The 15,454-nt window shown below is 32.2% G+C and overlaps 1 protein-coding gene across 2 annotated transcripts in view; it reads left to right on the top strand.

Moving 5' to 3' along the window:
• The window catches only part of LOC144844614 (3',5'-cyclic-AMP phosphodiesterase 4C-like), a 105,978-nt gene that overhangs the window by 9,748 nt on the left and 80,776 nt on the right, over positions 1 to 15,454 (top strand). Inside the window, exons 1-2 of one of the 2 annotated variants that reach the window (XM_078701599.1) lie at positions 12,780 to 12,890; positions 14,820 to 14,995. In XM_078701599.1, coding sequence (XP_078557725.1) covers positions 12,858 to 12,890; positions 14,820 to 14,995 — 209 coding nt within the window. In that variant the 5' untranslated portion in view covers positions 12,780 to 12,857. Of the gene's footprint in view, positions 1 to 12,779; positions 12,891 to 14,819; positions 14,996 to 15,454 lie in introns of those variants that run through there. The other variant, XM_078701598.1, reaches the window with a different exon arrangement.

Genomic DNA, 15,454 nt, shown 5'->3' with positions numbered 1-15,454 from the left:
TTAATTATTTTCTTCTTCGTCAAGTTAAAGTATATCACAGATCGATCATCATTGAATGTGAATTTACTACTTACTGCAGTCACTTTAAAATCCATTAATATTCAATAAATAATTAGAGCTGAGTGAAAACACCAAAAACAGGTCATCGTTGCTGCTTACACAAAATCCATATTACTCCGTTTCGCAAATGTGACGTGTTTAGCATTTAACATACTAATTCATTTATCATTATGTTTAGGCTTCAATCTAATCATTATTTCTTCGTAAAATTGTTATACTTCAACTTTATATTCTATCTGCAATCTATCTCTATTCTGTTTACAATTAATAGCAGAATAGTTCAGAAACTAGTTCTTCACTGAGAAACAGTTCAGAAACCATGAGTTCTTCATTCAAAATAGTTTAAAAACGAATTCCTCATTGAGGAATAGTTGAGAAACTAATACCTTATTGAGGAATAGTTCAGTAACGAATGCCTCATTGAGCAATATTTTAGAAACTAATGCCTCATTGGTGAATAGTTCAGAAACTAATGCCTTATTGATGAATAGTTTAGAAACGAATGCCTCATTGAGCAATTGTTCAGAAACGAATTCTTCATTGAAGAATAGTTCAGAAACTGATGCCTCATTGATGAATAGTTCAAAAACGAATGCCTCATTGGTGAATAGTTCAGAAACGAATTCTTCATTGAGGAATAGTTCAGAAATTAATGCCTTATTGATGAATAGTTCAGAAACGAATGCCTCATTGAGGAATAGTTTAGAAACTAATGCCTTATTAAGGAATAGTTCAGAAACTAATGCCTTATTGGTGAGTTCAGAAACGAATGCCTCATTGAGCAATAGTTTAGAAACTAATGCCTCATTGATGAATAGTTCAGGAACAAATGCCTCATTGAGGAGTAGTTCAGTAACTAATGCCTCATTGATGAATAGTTCAGAAACTAATGCCTCATTGATGAATAGTTCAGAAACGAATGCCTCATTGAGGAATAGTTAGAAACTAACGTCTAATGGAGGAATATTAGTTTAAAAATTAACAGTTTAGATTAAAACTAATTTCTCTCTGAGGAATAGTTTAGATTGATACTAATTACTCTTTGAGGCCTAGTTTAGATTGAAACTTGATTCCTCGTTAAGGAATAGTTTAGAATAGATTGAAAGTTCAGAAAGCCCCATTTTCAGTTGATGAACATCAATTGTCGAAGTCCTTGTCGGTACTATTGGGCTTCCCACAATTTACACAGCTCTACAAACAGGTTTTACTGTATTGCAGTTAATTCATGAATATGATGCAAGAGTGTCATGAAGAATACCATGTCGAAAATAAATCCGTCATTTTTCTTAATTGATCTAATTTTACATGCCGTTGTTTTACGACCAACAAAATGATATACTCACTTTCGATTAAACACTTTATTTTCAAATTATAACGTAAGATGCGTCATGAACCATCACCTGACGGTCAATTTAAGGTAAAAATCATGTGAATCAAACATCTGTTGCCATTAATGTTAACTATAATAACGAATTATTAAGCGTTATAACGAATTATGAAGCGTTGTATCTAATTGCTTTTATATTACCATTTACCAACGCTCTAATACTAAGATCTGTAATCATGTTCGTCGCGTGTGAACTTTGTCTTTTAATAATTTTTCAGTAGGCAGACCCATAGTCAGATACTGCATCGTTATCATTAATATTTATTCAACGTGTATCATTATATGACGTATCATTAATCAAAACAATGTAGGTATTTCATCAACATAATTTTTCGAAGAATAATTAACCTATTTGCATTTAGAAGACTTAAGTGAATTATGCTTAGTGTTTAGTCGTGTATTTCTGTGAATGAAGACAGCCACATGCTTATATAAGTTCCTTCATCCTTCCAAATAATCTTGCGTCTTTTGCATATCTTCTTGTATATCTGCATTATTTTTCATGGTGTGAGAATAGATAAAGTTAAACATTTAAAAACTTATTATTGTGTTATTTTCCCAATAATGTGCATAGGTTTTAGTCTTAATTGGACTTTCTGTTTGAAAATATACTATATCAACACAATCGTGCTCAACGAAGTGCCCATCCATGAATCACTATTCCAACTATATGAACAAGCTATCTAGGCTTTAAAGCGAAACATCATTTCAAAATTTGAAAACGTCCGGTGTCTTTCCAACAATTACTGTATTCTCTCCTTTTATGTTCCAAATTGAAGGATAAAATTCTTGTTTCAAAATCGAATGAATATCAATGTAGTTAAGCACTTTCTATAAAAGACTGTGTGTATTCCTTACATGTAGATTCAATAGTTCCAATTTATTTACAAAGCAGATGAAAATCGGTGCTCATAATGCATCAATATTAAATTGGTTGAGTATAGCCGCACATTGTACTGAACTTTCCAATTTTTTCTTACATTTTGCCTTCTACATGTTTCATTTACGCTTTGAGAAAAAATTTTCAGTTTTTGTTTTCTGTAGACCTAATTTCTTTTAAAACATAATTTTAGATTTCTAATAATAAGATTAACATCAGAGATACAATTCTTGAATTACTCGCGTAGCCTCTGGTAGTGTGTAGACAACTTTTCTTGTGTACATTTTTCAGAAGGCTACGATGCCATCATTATTAAGAGATAAAATACACATTAAATTAATGGATTTCGACATATTGCACCATTAGTATTTATAGTATTCTGGTGATAATTTCTGATAATAAATAAATTAAACGATTTCATCGTGACTTGGCAAGCTTTCCATTGCAACATTTCATTTCGAGTGAAAGTATCTCTTTTTCTTTTACTATATCGATTACTTTGCTAGTGATATATATTTATTATATACAGTAACGGTAGACTGATATAATATGCAATTTAATTGAATAGCAAAAAAGTATGTCGAGTCATGAGGAAATACGGTCCTGCTACGGTTAAATATGATTGCTTAACATTGACACCATCATACTTTCAAATGTTTCAGTATATAGCTATATACAAATCCAATCTCTGTCGGAAATTTACACAAGTTTACTGTTTTTGTAAAACAGCTGTTGGTTGTAATGTTTTACATTAAAAAAAGTAAAAATGATTTAATCATTGTAGAAGTAAAATGATCATTATATTAGTTAGCATCACACCAGTGCCACTTCGTAGGCCTATTAACTAGTAGGCCTATATACTTTCGGTGAAATCAATCTGTTGGAAGGTGTGTTATCTTTTTAAAACATTTAGGTTTTTTCTCTGCCACTGTTACATTTGGAATGATTATATATTATAGCGTTATAATTGATTTTGTACAGGAGTTGAATGTCAACTTGAGTTTTTTAAATCGATTTGTGATTCGCCGCCTAGACTAGTTACTGGGGACTGCAATTTTATTTATCTAGAGGATCAAATGACTGTATAGCACCTAAAGATGAGTATTATTAAATTTGATTCACTGAATTCACAAACGTCAGAAAAACATTACGAAGGTGCACGGTCTAATGGAGTTATAAATTAGAAAGTTCTGTAAGCTAGTTTATCAACTGCATAGCAAACTTTCTTTCTTGTCTAACTGGGAGACAATATTATATAGGCCTACTTTGCCTTGCTTGCAGTTTCCTCAAGTTCGCAAGGTTTTAGCCTGGCTTTATTATCAGTACATACTTTCAATACGTTGGGCCTATAAAGTACTTGGGAATGATTGTCTTCAAGTCAATCTTAAGAAATTTCAAATTCAGAGAGATTATGGGCATAGAATGGTTACAATTATGAAATATAAGTATTACATTATTGTTCAACAGTTCTCATCCGTTCTCATTTAGCTAAATAGATCAGCCGATTCTCGTGTCGTGCAGTCTACCGATTGGGAAGTACCGCTAAGTAACGGCAGTACCAATCAGTGTCGACAATGATTTTGACAAAATAAGCTACTGTAGGCCTTAGTTTCAGATAGACTTGAACCAAACGTTATGTGTTCCAAAATGTGTATATTATTTGTCTTAGAATCTCAGATAATTGTCAGGTGACGCATGTCATGAGTATTTCATATACAGTAGAATGCAGGTTGCTAACAGAAATAAACTGGAACTGAAACAGGAATTTAACCAACGCCATATCATATATAGATATATAGATATACTCTGTGCTTAAAACATTACCCTACGTCTAATCAAGGGTGTTGCTTTTTGTAATAATGCATTTACTGTTGATAATAATTAAATGACTAATATAATGTATCTTGTTGTTTAGCTTCAAGCAACAATCGACACGTTCACAGACACTATCAGCTAATTGTAACGAGGTGTATGAATTAGCATATATCACGATTTAAACTTCCTTCGTGCCTTTAAAACAGTACTTTATAAAGTAAAAGAGATTCGGTATGAACCATCATTAATAGGGAGATAGATGATAAACGAAATATGAACAGAACAATGTAATAGACAATCAACGAATTTTATTAAGCGAATATTAAAAGGAAAAATGAAATGAAAATATTGCGTTGACTGCATCATGATTTTATCTATATTTTGGTTGACTATGAAGACAGTTAAATACCCCATGAGACTCCATGGATACCCGAGCAGTGGAAACAGAAGACAAATTGAATGAATTCAAATAGAAAAATTAAGGGATACATTTGTTTAAAGGGCAAAATTATGAAATTCTAGAAAATGGGGATCGTACTGTATTTTTGAAAAAAAATTCTTTGAACATGCCATCATAGAGAAGATGGAAAACGGAAGCAGGAAAAGAAAAGAATGTAACGTTTGGAATGAGTTACAGCCAGGTGTGTAGCAGAAGGAATTGACAACAAGAACATTGAGCTCATTATGGAATCGTGACATTACATTTGAGTAATACTCGGTAAAAGAGAAAGATAGGCATATAGACCCATCGTATGCCAACATTAGGTCGTTCTGGTCGCAATTTGTATCCACCCTAGAACCCTGAGAGTAGTAGAAAGTCCCTTCTATAATTAGGCCTATACCATGAGACAATTTTGTTTATTGTAGGAAAGATTGATACATTTAAGTAGGCCTATAATTCAATATAAAAATAAATTATTTCTTTTTGAGATTTGTTAATAAGATTTTACTCGCTCACTTGATATTGTTTTCTATGTTTATTTAAGTTGTCATTTAATCAGGTAAATGCGTAAGAAAAAATGTAAATCAAATTAACTGGACTTACGCAGTTAATGGTAACTTTTCACGTCCAAACCCGGAAGCATCATCGGTGATGCGTCCATGATTGGACGTGAAAAACGTTGCGACTAACAATTACGTAAGTCTAGTTGATATTGCGTTTTGTTTTGCCAGTTTTAGACAATGCTACTACACATTGGATTGCCATAATTGTAAATGATAGGCATAAAGGAAAGCTATAGAAAAATGATATTCATGATAGCTAGTAACATAACATAAATTACGGAATAACATTAACGAAGTACACTTCAACTCAGTTGCTTATTAATTTAAAAGCTTTCGATAAATAATACATTAACTTGTATAGCCTTCAAATATTTTGAAATGGATTTTTTAATTTACCTCACTGTCGATATTGATTTAATATTAATTAAATGATTGAATGTTCGTGAAGGACGATTGTTTCTATCTTTTGTAATGAAAATAATTAAAAACAACACTCGAAAAAAAATATGAAAAAAGAACAACATACAAATCAATATGAAGAGAGGATTTTCAAAGCTCAGCTACAGTAATGAATTATTATAACAATTTTATAAAATGTTGTTATATCTATAACAATTTTTAAAGAAAGTCGAAGGATAGGATATCGTGGAAATAGAAATCTGGAAAAACACAGTTTTACCTAGGCCTGTATTTACAATATTTGTGTACAGAAGAATATTACTTATTCTCACACTGATAAGAAAGTGATTTAAAAAAAAACCAATTAAAAAAACACAAACACAATGATGAAACATGCAGGTACATCGAACATTATTGGAATGTATGATCAATAGAATTGTTTTTCTTCATCTTGCCAGGGAAGGGTAAACATTTTACTTCCCTGATCCGTGCCTTTAAACATGGTAATAATGCATTATTGGCAAGATGATATTTCAAAAACAATACATGTTTAGGTCGTAAACACAAACACCTGTTTAACCTTTCGTCTTAATGTCAACTTCATAGATATCTTGCCTTGCTGTAGACATTATGTTTATACAGTAGCAAACAGAACCAAACATACGACTGATTCTATTTTCTAGTAAAGTGAAAAGGTGCAGTTTGGTTTATCGTTATCAGGAGTGCATTGGGGGCCAAAAGGCAATATAGGAAAGTAAGAAAGAAGTAAAACTGAGGCTAGAATTGATTTTAGAAATAAACATTTTAATAAAATTTTGGTATGTTCGTTTATTGTCCAACAATTTTCTTCAATGTCGTTCTTTCTTTTCGTAATAATTAATATCCTCGTTTGTAGTACAGTACTACTGTAACGGTGGTATTTTAGTGTATCCGTTACTATGTCATATAGTCTCAGCGGCAGGATTTCACACAGTCACAAAATGTACCAACAGCAAATATGGTTTATGGTCAGATACAGTTTTATTTAAGTATGCAATGTAATACAGTCTGTCCTGGCTATATTACATACGATTCCTTCTCTCTATTATAAACGTTTTATTCTATCAAGCTCTTTTCCTTCTCTTCTCTCCTCTTACCAGTACATCCATATTTTAAGGAACGGTCCTAATTAATATTCATGTACTGGGAGGGGACTATTTAGTAAAGGGAACATTCCATGATGATGAGGAAACAGTAATTGATTAAGGATGTGGGTTATAGGATAGTGAACAAAGAGTACCTAGGGATAGGAAGAAACCACTAGGAATGTTAATAGATGGAGTAGGGAGAAATAGTGAAAAAGGGTTGTTGACCTGATGGTCAGAGTGTTACATTATTCCCTCTCTACCAAAGAAGTGTCCCACTTCGTATATTTAAAATAAAACATAATTGTAATATAAAAGTAATTAAGTAAATGTGAAAATTATTAAAACTGTAAGCTAATTAAATTAAAAAAAACAAAATCAAGTAATATCAAGTAAAGGGAATGAACTATCATTCCAAAATCAAAATATAATGATGATAATACATTACTACTTCTACTAGTAATTAAAAATAAACAAGTAATGAAAATTCGTCATCACATATATAACAAAATATAAAATATTATAAGTTTTAAAACATGCAATTAATTAAAATAAGTTTATGCAAAAGTGAACCATCATTGAGAAATAGAAAGTATAGATTGAAAAACACAAGTGAAGGAGAGTAAAAAGAATGGTGATATAGTATACATCGTAACATGTTTTCAAATATTTGTATAACGTTGTCGGCAAGTACGGCGGAGTTAGTACACAAGGTAATAATTAAGCAAACAAATTTTAACAAGAGGAAAAAATTACCAAATATAGAACAAAACATACATGTAATTAATAAAATCCAAAACGGTTATTTCCATTCGTCGCCGGTTGTTTAAAACCCATAAACGCGAAAGTTAAGATCAGGTACGATCTAATGTCGGAATAAACAGTTCTATGGATAATAAATCTAACGTGACAAGAACAATGACAAATTTTGACTATCGATGTGGCTATTCGAATTTGCCTGGTCGCAGGTCATTTAATCCCTAGATAAATATATATCATGTTCAGGAACGACACTAAATGGAACTTAATCGAGTGCCAATAGTCGGCATGATGATCAGAACACAATGAAGTGTATAATCTAATCAAGACACCATAACATAAATCACAAAGTAAAAGACAAAATAATATTAACTCAAGAAAAAGTGATTGCCTAACACATACCGTAGTCGGAGTAAATTAAAAAAATAGAATTAATGATCGCCGTTGAACAAGTAAACCTCTCACATTTACTCTGTTCTCGGCAGTGAGTAAATCTGGTAAACAAGGTTATACAATCTAAAAAACTAAATGTACTAATACTATATTATGATATTTACAATGAGATTAAAAAAATATCAATTTAACCAAAAAAAATATTTGAAAACAAACTTCTTCACAAAGTTAAATTTTAAGCCTATTTAGGAAATTGCAAATTAAAGGAAAAACTTTAAAAACCACAGAATGACAAGTCGATCATGTTGAATTAATTGTCATATCTAGCAGGAGGGTTAATTTTTCGGCCATACCTTGTTCTGACGGATTGTTCGACAAAGGGTTTCAGTCTGTCGTGATGTATGCGTCGGGATAGGGGTTTAAGGGTGTTGGAATTTTGGAGTAGATACATTCTGCCTCCCTCATCTACTTTAGTTATGAGGTAGGGTCCAATCCAATTCGGTGTTAACTTCTTTCTAGAATTTACTGGGTCATCTAGCCAAACTTTGTCGCCAACATTGTAAGGGGTAAAACGTGCGGCTAAATCATATGTAAATTTCTGCCTTTCCTTTTGTCGTAAAGTATTGTCTAGGGCCATTTGGTGTGCATCTTGTATTCGCTTAGCGAGATCGTCAACATATACTGCGAGTGGTGAGCTATAGGGCTTTCACCATCTAAGGGGATATTTTAGTGTAAGCGAACATTTCGTCTATGAACTAGAACAAAAGGGCTAAATCCAGTTGTGTTATTGAGGTGGGTGATGGGGTAATCGGGCTGGTATCTTTACCAGGTATAAGACTGCGTGTTGAAATTGGAGTATTAACAGCCGTATTTCCCGAACGTAAAAACATGTTACAATATTATTATATCTATATCTATAATATATCACCCGAAGAAAGAGGAGGTCATAGAAAAGAACTAGAAATGATGGATCACTTACCACTTCGTTAATATTGTGTTCAAATCAAGTTGAATATACTATGGGCTAACGTCCAAAATAATGTTCAAAAATAAATCAGCCAAGCCATCCACAAACAAAATGTTTATAAAAAGTTCCATCTGCGACTCAAAAAAAAATTTTTATACGTATCAAAGTTCGTATAAAGCGTTCAAAATAAAAAAATGTCAAAAGAAAGTTAAACAAAAGGTCGCAAAAACAGTTAATGATCAATAGTAAAAATCCATCTTCTTTTCGGTCTTCTTTCTTCGTCTTTTGGCCTCGGTGTTTTCTCTTCTGTCTTCCGTTTTCTATTTCTGGGGTTGGTCCTGCAATTGTTTCAACCAATAATCTTCTTTTCTTCTTCTTTTGCTCTTCTTTGTCTGTGTTCATTCATCCATCAGCATCTGCTGCTCCACAAACTCTGCAAATTAACTCCAAATCTGATCCATGTTTTATCTTCTTTTTTTTTTTTCTTCTTTTTTCTGTTTGTTTTATTGGCTTCTGTGGGTCCAAATTGGTGTGGGAATCAGTTGTAACGGTGGTATTTTAGTGTATCCGTTACTATGTCATATAGTCTCAGCGGCAGGATTTCACACAGTCACAAAATGTACCAACAGCAAATATGGTTTATGGTCAGATACAGTTTTATTTAAGTATGCAATGTAATACAGTCTGTCCTGGCTATATTACATACGATTCCTTCTCTCTATTATAAACGTTTTATTCTATCAAGCTCTTTTCCTTCTCTTCTCTCCTCTTACCAGTACATCCATATTTTAAGGAACGGTCCTAATTAATATTCATGTACTGGGAGGGGACTATTTAGTAAAGGGAACATTCCATGATGATGAGGAAACAGTAATTGATTAAGGATGTGGGTTATAGGATAGTGAACAAAGAGTACCTAGGGATAGGAAGAAACCACTAGGAATGTTAATAGATGGAGTAGGGAGAAATAGTGAAAAAGGGTTGTTGACCTGATGGTCAGAGTGTTACACTACTAATGTTCTTCCAGCATGTATGCTAAAAACCTATTTAAAAAATATATATATTTTCTACTCACTCGTTTCAGCAACCAATGAAACAGGGTTTGTTTTACTGAAGCTAGATTTAACAGTATTTTTTGCTTGCTTTTATAAGTCTTGATTTAATTTGTTCTTATATTAATCTCTTTAATGTATCGATTGTTTCAGCATTGGTGTTATCGCAGTGTACACTCTGTCTGCCGAGTGTAATAAATCAACCTCGTACATGCAATAAATACTATGTTATTTATCTCTTTACTAGTTGATAGGGTTAATGCAACTTACAATTTAGAATGTGCAAATGTTTTTCAATGAAATTCATCTGTTTGTCATATTCAAGATTGTGTCATGTTAACTCCTGTCACCCAGGGATGACAAATCATTGAAATGATATAGGATGACAAAATAAAAGCTCTACACATTAAAATTGCCTTATGTTATGAAGCCAACGGATATGTTAAATGAGTATGGATGGATGTTGAAAGATTTCACTTGGCTCGTTACTCAATTCTGAATTACAACCATTCATCTTTCCTATTTATCTTCTTAGTCTTTAAATAAATATATTAAATATTTTACTGATTTAGATATAATGTAGGCTAATACATATAGAAAGTATCGTATAAGATGTGTATACAATACCTTTTAATAAGTATTTATTCTAATCTTCTTAATGTTTTCAAAAAGAAAAAGAAGATTTCTACTTATTCTTCAAAGTTACTGAATAAGTTTGGGTGACAACAGTTCAAATCTCATCTCATCTCATTGATTAATTAGATGCCTATTTCATTAAATTGTATTTGTTGCTATTAGATTCACCGTGTAATCTGTATATTATTTATTTTCAGTCACGACAGCGGGAAACCTCCACTAACATAATGGATTAAAAATATACAAACTTTAAACAATATCATAAAAATTATGTTTAAATTCATGAAGTGTTATAAACTTTTCAAGATATGGTGTATGTTTATCGTACAGGCAAAATAATGTACCTATATTGTAGTGGTATCATAAAATTTCCTTTGAAATTTTGCTTACGATTAAGCTAGTAGTGTCGTTTGTCACAGTCAGTATAGGTTAGACCTTCATGCCTACCTTTAGATGTAGTTCAGTACATTTGTATCTGACATGATGAAAGGTAATTGTTATCACTTCAATAGCAGACTGTTCGATACATACAATCACGTTTGGTTCATTAGAGTAGCAGGGTAGCTGCACTAACTTTTATTAGTTTCATCCTGAAATCATTTCCTTTTTCTTTTACCCTGAAAAAAGTGCATTAGCTGTTTTGCTCATAATCTTCATTGGTCATTAGAGTCATTACGGTACCGTAACCACAACGTTGTTATTTTTAATTTACACCATTCCTTCAATTTTCCACTGTTCCCGTGGCCTTATTCACCAATTGAATATAAAAACACAGTAAAAACAGTTAAACTTAATATCATAATTTAAAATGCTGCTTTGCTATAGAAGAAATATAATCTTATCATAGAGTTTGTTTTGTCATTAGTTTAGATGTTTATTTAGAGATAATACTTCTGTGTAATGTATTATTTATTCAATCTATTTACACGTACATTCATTTGATATTATAATGTTGAATGTGCATTGTTCATATTAGGAGATATTTTGATTTGTATAATATAATAGTATAATACTTTATAAGGCATTATAACAGGATATTTCAGTTGTGTTGTGTGTTAAAGTATTGGTGTGGCTATATTTGACATATTGGGATTTGGAATGTATTGTCGAAAGTGGGAATTTGTTGGTATGGTGGGATTTGTCGCCTTCAAATTATCGCACTATTTTGTAAAGTTGAAATTGGTTGGCACTTGAAACTGAAGTACCGTCGTTTAATAAGTCATTTTAACGTTTTAGGCCCAAGTTAATCAACCGAAACGAGTAAAGTATGTGAATTGGATCGGTGATTTAGTTGATTTCATAATTTAAACCTCTAGAGGGTGCTATGTAATTTATTGAATTTAATTTCAGAATTAAAACATTATTCATAGGTTCTTGGAGTATTTCTCTTTTTTTAAACAGAAAACTATTGTCTTAGTGTATTTTGCATGTACTAAAGCATATATACAGACTATATAACTTTTATAATCAATTACCCTTGGGCCGGGGCTACCACATATTTACGTAGGGCAACTACAAATTTCAATGGTCGGTCCCGATGGGCAACCAAGTAAAAACAAATACATTATTGTTTCGCATCAGTTTTGGCCACCAAAAAATTGAGAGGGAATCTCAAACACTGTTTCCTCCAAGGCAACTAAACAAATATATTTACCTACCTACCTACATAGACACTTTATAGAAAGAATAAATATGTAAACAATGTTTTTAAACAACACCAGTCCATTTATAAAAAAAAAAACTCCTTGGAAGCTTTGGATTTCTTTAACAATCAAACTAATGTATAATGATACGTAAAAAGAAATATCAAAAGAAATTTCCGGGTATAGGCTTATAATATAACATTATATTTATACTTCCTTTATATCAAAACTTTTAATACTTATTTAGACACAATACTATATATTAAAATAGCCGCTACAAAAATGTAGATGTAGATTTATGCATTGCGTCAACAATCCAGTTTTTACAATCATGATCCAAATGATGCTTCGCCCTAATTTACCCAACAATATTGATGATGAAGAGTGGAACTAACTAAGCTACCTGACGATTCTTCAATATTATATTATACAAGAATTGCCCTGTGTCTCCCCAATTAAAGTGAACAACTCAGTTGATTTTAATTATTTTCTTTCCCATTTGCGAATTCTGAATCAATCATTGTAGAGAATCGATCCGGTTTCTTTGTAAGAAAATACATTATTTTCGATACTGTGTACAATCTGTAGCTAGTGAAGCGTGCCTCGAAGATGGTCTTGTACTTACAATATTCATCTTTTGCAGTGATTACAATCAGAAGATTATTCTTCATAATAATTACTTGAGTTTGAGAAACGATAGTGTTCATCATCGTTGACATTATTACATTTCTCATACGATGTACCCAGCAGGCAAAACGGCAACTGTTGAGGTTTGTAGATCTTAGCCTATACAATACCGTAGGATTTGTATTTGGGAATTACTCTGTTTTAGGACCACGTATACATTTTCAGGTGTTGGTCCAGTAATTTTTAAGTGATACTATCAATAGACTGTTTGTGATGCGCCTGCTCAATACTTTCTGTTCATTAGTGTATAATGGCGTTACTAGTGGTGAGTGGGGGTGTACATTACTATCATTAAACGATATCCTTATTAACATTTTGTGTTTTGAACACCGTGTCACGGTGATGTGGAAATGGTGCTTCTTTGTTTTAATTGTTTCTGTAAAAATAAGAAAGGATTCGTGAGGATTGATTTGTTCATGGCACGTTCATGTCCATTATGACGAATACTGCAGTACGGTAAAAATGAATATACTAGGAAATAATATCAAATTTGTTCACGATAAATAATTTCATACTTTGAATTAATAATGATATACTCGTTCAAAACTTTTGTCCAATAGCAGACATCCAAAATGGGCGGATCCACAATTTTGCCGAGGTGGCTAAAAAGATGAACAATTTTGAGTGAGCGTGCTAGACGTCACTATAAAATCTAGTTTCAATAAATGGTTTCTTCTGTTTTTAATTCTATTTTTAAAAATGTTTATGTTATTTATTCTATTTTATTGAATTTTAAATGTAGGCCCTATTACTGTATAGAATTACTATAAAAAAAAAACAATAGAATAGCCGGTTAACCTTTACCCTTTGTTAGTAAAACTATTTTGTTTTGCAAAATATGCCTCCGCCGTGCAGAAAATTTACTTTTTCGTCCACTAAACAGGTATGAATATTTAAGTAGAATACGTCTAATACATGAGCAATTATCAGTCAATATGAAGTGTAACATTAGGAGAATGTAAAGGGTTAGAAATTTCATAGCCCAGCCTGGCAGGCCACGTGTGTTTCAATAGCTTTTATGTGTATTTATACGTACTATGTATGAATGAAGACGCATGAGTCCATGTCCAAGGCGCTATCGGAGATGTCTCTATTGAGCATGCGCTAGATTATGCAGCAAGAACATGTGTTTTCAACAAGTCCCAGAACCAAAGTGATGGTATTTTATTTTATGCTACAGTTTAATAAATATACCAGGAAGAAGAAATCAGATTGGTATCATCCAGCTTGGAAATTTGTCAGACCATTTTTTATATACTATTTTAAGATGCATGTTTATATCAATAAATGACCAAAATAATGATACGCCAATCTTAACTTCTTCTTACTAAAAAATCGTAATAGAGAAATGTGTTTTAATTAAATGTGTGTACCACGTATTATTAATAAATGCTCAGTTGCCTTTATACATACACCTTTTTATTCGCGTGGACGCGACTCAATAGTTCACTATGTCGGTCGATCGGTCTGTCTGTCGGTCCGGTATCACTATGCGTTTTATCGCTTTTCTGTTTTTCTGTTTTGAATTGTTTTGATGTACAGAAAAGTTTTAAAGTACATTACTTTTTGAAAGTTCATTTTTTCCTGAGAGCACGCGACTTATGGCTGTTGGCCTTGTTAAATATTAATTTTATCTCGCTAAAAATAGAATAAAGGCCCACCACTATTTATGCTTGGTTCTTACTTGGACAATGCAAAAACGTAGGTGCAATGCAAATGAATTGACCAATCACAAGCAACAGTTTGGGTAATCCATCGCGTCATGATTGGTCATATTAGTTACGGTGGTCTTTGTATCCAAGTATGAACCATACTTTATTTTTTCATCATTTATGTTGCTGTCATGCTGTCACCAAACGTATGTACACATAAAAGAATAGTTAATACTACAGTGTTTCAAATTTCCAATATAACCCTACCTAAGCCTACACCGAACAAAAAATGTTTTAACACATTTAATGCATTGTCATACAATAAATTCTTTGATATTTTGATTCCTTTTTTAAAAACAGGAATCTAGGACATCCAGCGGGGGATCTGTGTTTTATCCAATCAAATCAAACAATAGCAAAGATAGGTCAGCTGAAACTGAGACGCTAAAACCGAGATCATTATGGATTGGACCAAGAATAGAGATTACCGGATCATGTGAGTCACTTGACAAAGAAGTGGAAGACTTAAACTCATGGTAAGAATACTCATTTTCGTATGTTTCTCCAATAGAGACCAGTTAAAGCGTGCATATAAGGGCAGAGTAGACAGTTTGATTAAGTATTTCACTACAGTATCCTGAGTTATATAACTTACAGACCCGAAGAATTTGCACTATATCCTACTATCCATGCTGATAATGATCATGCAGTTTATGTTAGGACACATGATTTCTCTTTTTTAGGCTACATGTTTGAATCCATTTTTGTAAAACATTTTTAAATAATTTCTTTGAATCGAACATGTTTGTTTGAGTTTTTGGCCATCTATACATCTTGCACATTCAGGTCAAATAGGGAGAGGTCAAAGATAGCAGCACATAGTATGGGTATCGGTATATAATTCAGCATAGCTCATTAAAAACGTATTGCTTCAAGAGAATTTTGACTTTAATTATCGTTTAAAGGTCTTTTTTCCACTACAATCACTTCATAGT

The sequence above is a fragment of the Antedon bifida genome, chromosome 6, assembly GCF_963402885.1.
Source record: "Antedon bifida chromosome 6, ecAntBifi1.1, whole genome shotgun sequence".
NCBI classification, from domain to species: Eukaryota; Metazoa; Echinodermata; class Crinoidea; order Comatulida; family Antedonidae; genus Antedon; species Antedon bifida.
Note: the sequence above shows the minus strand (reverse complement) of the source record. Positions and strands in the feature narration are given on the sequence as shown.